This window comes from Rhinatrema bivittatum, chromosome 17 (genome assembly GCF_901001135.1).
Source record: "Rhinatrema bivittatum chromosome 17, aRhiBiv1.1, whole genome shotgun sequence".
Taxonomy (NCBI): Eukaryota; Metazoa; Chordata; class Amphibia; order Gymnophiona; family Rhinatrematidae; genus Rhinatrema; species Rhinatrema bivittatum.
In genome coordinates, this window is record NC_042631.1 from 52,794,219 (window position 1) to 52,806,361 (window position 12,143).

Here is a 12,143-nt window from a genome sequence, read left to right on the forward strand (position 1 = left end):
AATTATGCCTGTGACTGGACCAATTATGTGACAATAAGAATAATGATGTGATGTAAGAATGCTTGTCATCAGGGAATGAAGCATTGGTTGGTTACATGCCCTGTAAATGAAAGATATTAGAGATGAGCCCCGGGGACTAAGGGGTTCAGATTGGATGAATAGAGCAACTGTACCATAGCCATGTAGAATGTTATCTCTAATAAAGACAATGAAAGATGAAGTGTTGCATAACATTATTTTAGTATAACAACTATTAGTGACTAGAAAATGAGAAATGGAAAGTAACAGTTGCCTGGTGGAGATATCTAAACTGGCAGCTGTGATTAGGCTGGGAAGTATTTTTTTTTCTTTGTTTGGATTGTATATCTGACAGGTAGCTGTCATATGATACTGTCCAAACAAGGTTAAACTAGCCCAAGTAGCTTAGAAGGCAATGTTAAGATTACTTACCTGGTAATCTCCTTTTCCTTAGTGTATGCAGATGGACTCAAAACAAATGGGTATAGTGTGCTCGTGCTAGCAGTTGGAGACGTATCTGACGTCAGCACGGGTACATATACCCCCACAGGAAGTGAAGCAATTCAGTAATCTTCCTTGCAAAAGCTGTTATAGCCATATGTGTACTGACCGATCGATTAATCAACAGGATTACCCTGACCAATTGATGGTAGCTGGAGACCGCCAGTGTTCTCAACCGGAAGGCGTCGACACCCGGCAGGGTGGAAGCCCTATTATAAGCAAAACATGGCTTACCGTGAGTCAGCGAATCCCCATGTATACCGGCAGCCGGGCGGGATGCTGAGTCCATTTGCATACACTAAGGAAAAGGAGATTACCAGGTAAGTAATCTTAACATTTCCTAGCGTGTAGCAGATGGTCTCAAAACAAATGGGATGTACAAAAGCTACTCCCGGACTGGGCGGGAGGCTGCCCGAGGACCGTTTAGGATTGCCCTCGCAAATGCTGTGTCCTCCCTGGCCTGAACGTCCAGACGGTAGAATCTGGAGAAGGTATGGAGGGAGGACCACGTCGCCGCTTTGCATATCTCTGCAGGCGACAGCAGCTTAGCTCCTGCCCAAGAGGCTGATTGTGCTCTGGTAGAATGAGCCTTGACCTGTAGAGGTGGTGGTTTTCCTGCCTCTACGTAGGCTGCCTTGATAACTTCTTTAATCCAGCGGGCGATGGTTGGCCGTGAGGCCGCTTCCCCTTGCTTCTTCCCGCTGTGCAGGACGAACAGGTGGTCCGTCTTTCGTACTGCTTCTGACATTTCCAGATATCTGGACAGCAGTCTGCCAATGTCGAGATGACGTAGTATTCGACCTTCTTCCGATTTCTTCAAACCTTCCGTGGTAGGCAAGGATATGGTTTGGTTGAGGTGAAAGTGGGAGACCACTTTGGATAAAAAGGAAGGAACTGTACGAAGATGGATAGCCTCTGGAGTGATTCTAAGAAATGGATCACGACAGGATAGTGCTTGTAGCTCTGAGATGTGGCGTGCTGAACACACAGCCAGCAAGAACACCATCTTCAAGGTTAACAAACGGAGAGACAGGCCTCGAAGGGGCCTGAAGGCTGATCCCGCTAGAAATTCCAATACCAGGTTAAGGTTCCACAAGGGCACTGGCCACTTCAGTGGCGGGCGAATGTGTTTAACTCCTTTCAGGAAGTGTGAAACGTCTGGGTGCTGGGCAATGGATTTGCCGTCATGTCTGGGACCGTAGCAAGATAGCGCTGCTACATGTACCTTGATGGAGCTGAGGGAGAGACCCTTCTGAAGTCCATCTTGTAGGAAGTCCAAAATGATAGGAATCTGTGCGGTATGCAAATTGGTGCTGTGAGAATCGCACCAGGCTTCAAAGATTCTCCAGATCCTGATATATGTTAGTGATGTGGAGAACTTGCGTGCTTGGAGGAGTGTATCTATCACCGGCTCTGAGTATCCTCTTTTCTTCAGTCTAGCCCTCTCAATGGCCAGACCGTAAGAGAGAATTGAGCTGGATCCTCGTGGAGGATGGGGCCTTGCCGTAGCAGGTCCCGGTATGGAGGCAGAGGTAGAGGATTCCCTGCCAGTAGTCTTCTCATGTTTGCGTACCAGGGTCTTCTTGGCCAGTCCGGGGCCACTAGAAGAACTAGACCTCTGTGTCGCTGAATCCTGTGAACAATGGCGCCCAACAGGGGCCATGGAGGAAATGCATATAGTAGGATCCCCTGAGGCCATGGCTGTACCAGGGCATCGATCCCCTGAGCTCGAGAATCCCGCCTGCGGCTGAAATATCTGGGAACTTGAGCATTGGACCTGTCTGCTAATAGGTCCATGGTTGGCGTCCCCCAGTGATCCACAATTATCTGAAAGGCTGTGGGTGACAGCTGCCATTCTCCCGGGTTTAGGCTTTCTCTGCTGAGGAAGTCTGCTGCAGTGTTGTCCTTCCCGGCGATGTGTACGGCGGAGATGTCTTGAAGATTGGCCTCTGCCCAAATCATCAGGGGAGTTATTTCTAGGGACACCTGTTGGCTTCTGGTGCCGCCCTGTCGATTGATGTATGCCACTGTGGTGGCGTTGTCTGACATCACTCTGACCGCTCTGTTGCGAAGTCTGTGGGCAAATCGCAGGCACGCTAGCCTGACTGCCCGTGCCTCTATTCGGTTGATATTCCATCTTGACTCTTCTCTGGTCCACCGTCCTTGGGCGGTGAGCTCCTCGCAGTGCGCTCCCCAACCGTTCAGGCTGGCATCTGTGGTGAGCAGAATCCAGGTTGGGGAGGACATTCTTGACCCCCGGCTCAAGTGGCCGGGCCATAACCACCAGCCTAGTTGATTCCGCACTCTGGCTGATAGAGGCAGGCGTATGGTGTAGTCCTGTGATCGTGGACTCCATCGAGATAGAAGGGCGCGTTGCAATGGTCTCATATGAGCCCGCGCCCATGGCACCACCTCCAGGGTGGATGCCATGAGGCCAAGGACTTGGAGATAATCTCAAGCTGTGGGCCGGCTGGTGCTCAGCAAGACCTGCAGATGAGTCCTGAGTTTTGACTTTCTCTTGGAGGTCAGGCTGACCTTGTCTTCTTGGGTGTCGAATTGGACCCCTAGGTATTCCAGCAACTGGGATGGCTGTAGGGAACTCTTCTTTATGTTGACTACCCATCCTAGGCTTTCCAGAAGAGCTATCACTCTGTTGGTTGCCCAGTGACTCTCTTCCAGTGACTTTGCCCTGATCAGCCAATCGTCCAGGTAGGGATGGACGAGGATTCCTTCCTTCCTGAGTGCCGCTGCCACTACAACTGTTACCTTAGTAAAGATCCGTGGCGCGGTGGCTAACCCGAAGGGTAAGGCCCGGAACTGGAAGTGCTGATCCAGGACTTTGAAGCGTAAATAGCGCTGATGATCCTGATGAATTGGGATATGCAGGTAGGCTTCTGACAGATCTAGGGAGGTGAGAAACTCCCCTGGCTGTACTGAATTCTTGACAGACCGTAGAGTTTCCATGCGAAAGCTGGGGACCCGTAGGTGTCGGTTGACTGACTTGAGGTCCAAGACGGGCCTGAAGGTGCCCTCCTTCTTGGGTACTATGAAATAAATGGAATAATGCCCAGAAGGTACCTCTTCCGCAGGTACTGGGATTATGGCTTTTAGGGCCAGGAGCCTCTGTAAGGTCACTTCTAGTGCCACTGCCTTGAGTGGCGAACAAGGAGATTCCACAAACTTGTTCGGCGGAGGCCGAAAGAAATCCAGGTAATATCCTTCCCGGATGATGGCGAGGACCCACTGGTCCGAAGTGATCTCGACCCACCTGCGGTAGAAGAGGGTTAGCCTGCCCCCTATGGCTGCTACCCCCGGTCGGCTGATTGTCATTGTGGGTTACAGCCGGGGCCAGAACCCGGGCCGGTTCTCTTCTTGGTGTGCTTAGCCCGAAAGGGCTGATTCCTGGCTTGAGAACGAGGTGCTTGATAGCGAGACCTGTAAGGGTTGAAGCACTGCGAGTTTCTACCTCTGGATGGTCTAAGAAACTGAACGCTGGTTCCTCCTTGACCTGTCTTCTGGTAGACGGGGTAACTGAGAGGCACCCCATTTAGTAGCCCAATTCTCAAGGTCGCTGCCGAACAGTAGGGAACCCTTAAAGGGCATTCTTGTGAGTCGAGACTTGGAGGATGAGTCGGCCGCCCAATTGCGTAGCCAAAGCTGTCTTCTGGCTGCCACTGAGGAGGACACTCCTTTGGCTGCCGTACGGACGAGGTCGGAGACTGCGTCTGTGAGAAATGCGAGAGCCGATTCCATGTCTTCTCCCGGGGTGTTATTTCTTGCCTGTGATAAACAGGAGCGCGTCACCACGGTGCAGCAAGTCGCGATTCGAAGGGACATGGCTACCTCAAAGGCTTGTTTCAGAATGGTGTCCATGCGTCGGTCATGCTCATCCTTGAGAGCCGCTCCCCCCTCCACCGGAATGGTGGTGCGTTTCACAATTGCGTTAATTATGGCATCTACCCTGGGGCACGCCAGCAGTTCCTTGGCTGTCGGATCTAGAGGTTACATGCCAGACAAGGCCCGACCCCCTTTGAATGAGGCCTCCGGTGCCTTCCATTCCAGCTCGATTAGCTGCTGTGCTGCTTGTAGGAGAAGAAAGTGGTGAGCCGTTTGGTGCAGGCCCTCTAGCAGAGGGTTCTGTATAGGGACCTCTGGGGGGGTCCTGGCCTGGAATGGCCAGCTCTGATAAGCATTGTGAGACCAGGCCCGGCAGATCTTCTCTCCGAAAGAAGCGTCTCATGGTCCGATATGGTTCTATCTCCGAGGGAAGTTCATTCTCTTCGGGGGGCTCCTCACTTACCTGTGAATAATCCGAATCCCCATGATTGGGGCTGTCGGGTGGTGAATGGCTGCGCCTAGGTCTCGAGGGTCCAGGGACCGGATCAACCGGGACGGAAAGACCCATATGAGGAGCAGACTGCATCTGGACAAAGGCGTGAATCCCCTTAAACAATTCCACCCAGGAAAGCGAAGCCAGATCTGGCCGCAGGGATACCAGGTCTCTCGGATTCCCTGGCTGCTCGCCGTGGCCTGCTAAGTCCGGAGTGTTCTCTAAGGAACCGCTGGGCTGGGACTGGTCCTGTCCTGGGACTGCCATGGCTTCCTCACATTGGGCACATAGGGAGTCTGCTTCCTCGCTCTGTGTGGCTCTAAGATTGCATGCTGAGCAGAGGCTTAGAGCGTTCATGCCTGATTCTGGGGGTGCCAGCTCTGCAGACGCAGAGGCCTTCTTACGCTCCATTTGCCTCAAATGCGGTGTCGTCCTACGATGTGCGCCTAACACAGGCGCGTAACAGCCTGCACCTATGAACGGGCGTCTTATATAAACGTGCGCCTATAAACGGGCGTCTTATATAAACGTGCGCCTATAGCAGGCGTCTTATAAACAGTGCGCCTATCAACGGGGCGTCTTATAAACGTGCGCGCCTATGAACGGGCATCTTATAAATGTGCGCCTATAGCGGGCGTCTTATAAACAGTGCGCCTATAGCGGGCATCTTATAATGTGCGCCTATCAAGTGCGCTCACAACGTGCGTTCAGCAAACAAAAAGCGCTTAATTATAAAAGAGAAGTAGGCAGGCAAAAATGGCAACCTCCCAGGCGGGCGGCCTCGTAGGCAGGCCCAGTTAGTCCACACTTCCTCGGAGACCAAGTAAAGATGTACGCCTTACCTTGTCTTTGGCGCTTCCCGGCTGCGACCCAGGCGGTCTCCGGCTGCGGGGGGTAAGGGGAATACCTTCACCGCCGCGCTTAAGGAAGTGCACCCGCTGCCTCTAGGCCGCGCCCGAACCGCTCGGGGGCCAAGTCCACGCCGGGACCGAGGCTGCCTCTAGGCCGCGCCTGAGCCCTTCTCACTCGGGGGCTGGGTCCCTGCCGCGAACCGGCCACCGGACCGAGGCTCCTACCTCCGAGGGACCACGGAAGTCAGCTCGGGAAACTCAACTGGGTGAGTGACCGCCTGGTATCACCACAGGAGTGCGGGGCTCGTCTTCAGTAGATTTCTTCTAAGAATTTAGTCGATAGAATTTGGAAAACACGCTCAGCGAGCGTGGGTAGCTCCAAACTGCTTTGGAGATGGAAATTACTGAATTGCTTCACTTCCTGTGGGGGTATATGTACCCGTGCTGACGTCAGATCCGTCTCCAACTGCTAGCACGAGCACACTATACTCATTTGTTTTGAGTCCATCTGCTACACGCTAGGAAATTATCAATGACTAGCTGCTAAGGTAGATTTGATTTGGAAGTATAACTAAACCCTGAGGTATGCCCCACGCAGCCACTCCTTCTGCTGTAATCTTACACAATACTTTAAAAAAAAAACCAAACAAACAGTGCTGCACTGGTACAATGGTTGGTAAAGTTTGAAAAGTTCAAACACAAACTAAATATAACCAAAGAATGGCCAATGCTTAATTAAAATCTAGGTTTATAATTACCTATTTTATTGGCATGAGTGTATTTAACTTAAAAACCCTTCCGGTATGTTAGCTCATTTTTTTTAAGACAAAGAATTTCTCACAACACACAAATATTTACAATATACATACACAAATATTTTTTTCAATCCTGTACATGGGATCTCAAACAAAAACATCTGTTCTAGGTTACCACAGAATGAAAGCTGCAATTCTGGCTTTTCTGTCAGAGCAGCTCATTTTCAGGTCCTGTGAAGATGCAAATGAAAGAAATCTACAGGGACCAGTGCTAATAACACAATTCCAGGTCAGCAAGAAATCTGCAGTTCAGTCTTGGTTTTCTAACTTCCATTCCAATTGATCTAGTTCTTGTGGTGAGGCAAGAGTTAACTCCTGGTTTATTATATTTAATAAAAAAGATATTTTAAGAGCTAATCAAATTACCCAACACTACCACAGGGGGCTGAGAATTTTAGATTTCAGTATGTTTGCAGTCCTTTTGCTAAGAAGGTAGTGATAGTTTGAGAAAGGCATTATAGATGTCAGTCTATTGCAATACCTTTAAGTCACCTTTACATCCTGAATTGAAGGTTTACTGCAAAAAGAAGGATGGGGCTAGATCGGTCTTGGACCCCATGTCATTGGCAGAACAGTGTGGTACAGTATATAGAAATAAAGGACAAAATTAACTAGGCTTCAGTAGATAAGGTGGTCAATATTCAGCACCACTTAGCCACTTAAGTTCTGACTTAGGACCTGATTCACTAAGGGTTCTCAGACAAAATGGGAGAAAAGCCTTACTGAATCTGGCCTTTAGCTGGCTAAGTGGCACAGTCTGAAAATTCAGCTGCCACTTAGCTGGCTATTTATCCAGTGAGGGGTTGGATGGGAGTATTCTGAGGTGCAGCTATTTATCCATCTAACTTAAGGCCCAATTCATTAAGGCTTTTCTCCATTTTATATCTATGGGGAAAACCCTTAGTGAAACAGGTAATCAGCTGGATAAATGCCGATTTTCTGCCTTAGATGACTTAATTAGCTGGATAAGTCTGCAACAGCTATTTAGTTATCTTATAGTTAGCCAGATAAACATCCACCTAACTATAAGATAGCTGAGTATATTCAATAGTGTGGCTGTGCAACTGTGTATTTCGACCAAGTTAGCAATATAAGTTTATATGACTAACTTGCTCAGCCAGATAGTGGCTGAATATTGGCCTCCTGGTTCTCCCACTAGCTCAATTATTGAAGCTGCTCCTTTAGCTTACTGATAAGAGTCCCTGCTTTAGAATCAGAAGTGTACAACCTCAAATCCACATGCTAATAGTTGGAAAAAGAGGGTGTAGTAATGAGGGGATACATAAAACATTTATAGTGAGGCAGGAGGTAACAGGAGACCCTAAAAGGTAAAACCTCCCAAAACAGGGACAGATCCCTGAATTCTTTGCCTACAGTCTTAGGCAAAAAACAGTTAGAAAAAGTCATGCTATGCGGAAGGTGGTCCCTGGTTTTAAAACAGACAAAACATTAGTTAAAGGACCAAACTGCACTGGGATAAATATCAGAAAACCAGAACTGGAATCAAATGTAATCCATGGAATTATGTTTGCAGCACCAACCTGAATAACATTCAGGCAGCTGAAATTCTGCTGAATATATTTTTGCCTCCATTTCACAGCATTTTAATATTTTGTGAAAAAATAAGCACCAATCATTCTAGCAAAGAACTTTTTTTTTTTATCTAAAAAGTACTGAAAAGTGTTAAATACAAGATGTCAAGTTATATAACAAACAATATATACACCATCTCCAAACTTTTATTCCGCAGACTGCTACCCTTGTACAGATAATGTACTAAAATGTTAGTAAACGTTTTTAGCTTAAAGAAAATAAAGAGGGGAAGAAATGCAGGGCAAAGGGTAATCAACTGAACATTAGATACTAACAAAAGGCTGCAAACAGTGTACAGCGCTAAACTGACAAAATCCAAAAGGGGAACACTGAACAAAAAACAAAAGACGAAGAAGCAGTAAATTCATTGCTGGTGATAGAAATGCACTAAAAATCTGAAGATGTTGCAGGCATGATTGTTTGCTTGTTACATGAGATATTAAAGAGCATATATTATGCTCATGCTTTAAAAACCACACTGGCTTACCCCATAATTGTGACCTCATTGTTCTACTGTCCTACACAGAACATTGGATCTCTCACTACAAATTTTGCTCCAGCCTTTTATACATATATATGTATTTTTTTTTTAAACACAACAGAACTTAATTCCCTCTTCATTTGTCCTAACTCGGAATTGCACATAAGAAGGCTATTAAAAAGTACAATAAAAATCTGCCCCCACTGGACGCAAGAAGGGTCAGTCTGCTGTACACTTTCTACAAGGTTCTCCCCACAATGAAGGAACATTACACAAGTGCTCATCACAAAAATTTACATAAAGTTTTTCACTCAGAAATAACTGAATGTATTTTTTTTTTATATAAATGGGCATTAGCATCATTTTAAAAGGAGAATTGCTATTTCCTCCAGCTATAATCCATAATGTAGCACAAGATGAAATAACAGAACAAAACTTCATAGCTTCAACAATTCATTAGCCAGTCCCACTGACAGAAGTATTCGCCTGGTAATGTCTAGGACAACGGCTTCCTGAAATAGTACAATTTTACTTTCTACTTCTTGATCATGTTGTTTCTTCTAAACTGCACTTATAGCAATATATCATGACTAGATAGTGAAAATTTTTTTTTAAAATACTGGTATTTGAATGGCTCTCTCCATGTTAGTTTGATAGACTAACAAAAAGATTCTATAGCATAGTTCTGTTGCTTGTCTACCAGTGCACACATGGATTACATCCAGGGAAAATGGCTATCCTCCTGTAAGAGCTATGACTTAAGCATTAAGCCTCAAAGACTGGTCTTCTCTCCGCCGGGAAGATATATCAATGTCTATCGAATCTTTACCAACTATAAGTCTCAATCGTTTTGCAGGAGGGAGTGGAATGAAATCATCCTCAAAGTCATCATCATAATCATCTTCCTCATCTTCCTCTTCAGATGAGGACTCCTCGGCACTTTCTTCCTGGTACTGATGGTAATCGTCCACCCCCATGCTGGACTCCAGGAGAGAGAGTGTGTTGTTACAGCAGAGTCTGCTCTCAGGACGCTCTTCTGAGTATGGCACTTTGCTCTCCTCATCCCGTTTCAGTTGGATCTTTAATTTTGTAGAACTTCCACCAGAGCCTGAGTTAAAGCCATTATTAAGCTTTGCTACATACAAATTACTCTTCTCCTTCTCATGGTCTTTACTTAACTTGATGCTTATTTTTGATGAATTGATGACATCACTTTCTTGGTCATTGGTCTTGCTGCTGTTGCTGTCATGACGCCTGCGCAGTGTCAATTTGGGGATTCCTGTACTGTTCTCAAGGATAAGCTGTGCATCATATCTCGTGATTCGATGTTTCTTTTTGCTTTTCAGCATTCTGAAACCATCTTTCACTTTAACAGTGTCTGGAGACATCACAGAGCATCCACTAGCTACAGCACTGCAGTCCTGGTAATCACTAGGTACACCCACCACCTTACCAGCTTCAGGGTGGGAATATAGCATGTCTCCTGTTTCTTCCTCTGTAGCTAATGGATCATAGGTGGGACCAGAGTCTTCTATCTCTGACAATGGATTTGCTGGTCTTGCCTGCCGTGATTTCCTTTTAGATGTGCTCTCGCCATTCTTTTGACACCCGTTCTCTTCTTTTAGTAGTGTCTCATGTCCCCATTCAGTTCTGTGAATGCAATGAAACTGCTGATCCAGGTGCTTAGGTTGATTTCCAGTCATGCTGGCGGTGATCTGATAATTATCCAACATATTTGGTTCAAGCTTGGTATCTGAGATCTCCTTGGAGTTCAACCTGGTTCGCATGGACCTCCGAGTGATATATGCACAAGGTGAAGATTCGTCTTGTTCAGAAGCACCTCTCTCACAGTTCAGTTTATATTCTCTGGCTGCATGCCTCGTTAAGCACCTGCTGGATTCAGGAATTTGCACTGGTCCCTCTGTTTCTTTCTCCTGTTTAATGGCCAAGTTTTTATACAGCACAACTTTTGGCTCCTTAAGAACCAAGTCTCCCACTTCCAGCTTTCTCGAGTTTTTTTGCTCTGGTCTTTTACACTGATTCCTTGACTTAATTTTAGAAAGTAAAGGCTTTCCAGGTTTCTGCAATCTCTTTGGTACCCTGGAATTATTTATAGGATTTAGTTTTGATGAGGTAGAGTTGGATGACATGGGAATCCTTGACACAGACTGTCTTGTTAATGTTCTACTCTTATTCTTTTTCACACCAACTGAAGGTTTTCTATTTGCAGCTGTAACAGAAAGAAAAATGGTTGTGTTGGCAAAATAATTTAACATTGAAGTTTGGAAATTTTAGCTTCAGACTGCTATCGAACGTCACAAATACAAATGGGATATTCAAATCTAGCAATCTAATCTAATTTGTTGATAGTTATCTAACTAAAGTACACAGGTATGAAATTAAACATCATATACTTAATATTAATTCTTTATTCTTAAATAAGCAGCAAAAAAACCTGGAATATCAGAATGCAAGTCCAGCTTTCTTCCTACCTTGGGGTTTCCCTGCAATAGGTGAGTATCTAATAAGAGGCCTCTCCTCAGTAACAGGCCCTGCTGGTGGGGATCTAACAAAAAAATCTCTTATTTACCCAGCTAAACCAAAAACTATATGAAATCTATTAAATAATTCCAGAAAGCAGTAAACTCCTTCATCTGCTTTAGAAGTTTAAAGATGACTCTGGAATTGGAATGGATACATAAGAGATCATCCTGTGCCTTAGAACTGTTTTCATAGTGGTTCAAACCACCAAAGTCACTATCTGAGTCATTTACTAAGCTGCATTATTTTATTGTAGAAGGGCACAAACATCATTAGCCCAAAACAGCCTCCCTCCACTGTGTAAAATCTCCCCAGGGGGGGTCTGGGTAGACCCCTGCCTACCCCTCCCCCCTGCCACTTATAGAGGTGGCTCAAATGTGATGACACACTGTTCCCCTACCCAAACCCCTGCCCTTTCAAATACAACTCCCACCACCATACGAGCCATTTTAGCCCCCTGCAGCCCCCCTCCAGTGATAGGGGCAGAAGCCGGCTGGTGCCATTTTGAAAGATGGTGTCAAATGGCCTGGAACCTAGGGGGCATTCCTGGAACCTAGGGGGCGTTCCAGGTCCCACTAGACTATCAGGAATGTTCTCTAAGGAACTGTGGGGGAATCTAAGACCACTAGACTATCAGGGCCTTCAACGGAAAGGGGGTTGAAGGGGGGAGCAGGGGGTTAAGATAACTCCTACGAAGGGTTTTGATTCTTTGGTAGGGGGGCAGGGGGGCTTTCAAAACTTTTTTTTTTTTTTTACATTTGGGTTGCTTCTACAAGCAGTGGGGGATGGGCAGGGACCTACTCAGACCCCGAAGGAAAGAATTTTACACAGTTAAGAGGGGGCTCTTTAAATTTTGTGCAAGAGCATTGGGACCTGTGTTAATATCCCAATGCTCCCATCGAAAAGTTAGCTACAACTCCTGAGTTTTAGCTAGCTTTTTGGCAAATAAAGTGGCTTGTGTTATTTTTTGCAAGCTGTACTGGATTTGCATGAAATTTGATAGTAATGAGCTG

At 46.2% G+C, this 12,143-nt stretch overlaps 1 protein-coding gene across 3 annotated transcripts in view; it reads right to left on the reverse strand.

Moving 5' to 3' along the window:
• Window positions 1-6,435: 6,435 nt before the first annotated feature.
• Window positions 6,436-12,143, reverse strand: part of LOC115079454 (histone-lysine N-methyltransferase KMT5B-like) — a 400,353-nt gene continuing 394,645 nt past the window's right edge. For 2 of the 3 annotated variants that reach the window (XM_029583070.1, XM_029583071.1), the window contains exon 8: window positions 6,436-10,819. In XM_029583070.1, coding sequence (XP_029438930.1) covers window positions 9,348-10,819 — 1,472 coding nt within the window. In that variant the 3' untranslated portion in view covers window positions 6,436-9,347. The remainder of the gene's footprint in view (window positions 10,820-12,143) is intronic. The other variant, XM_029583072.1, reaches the window with a different exon arrangement.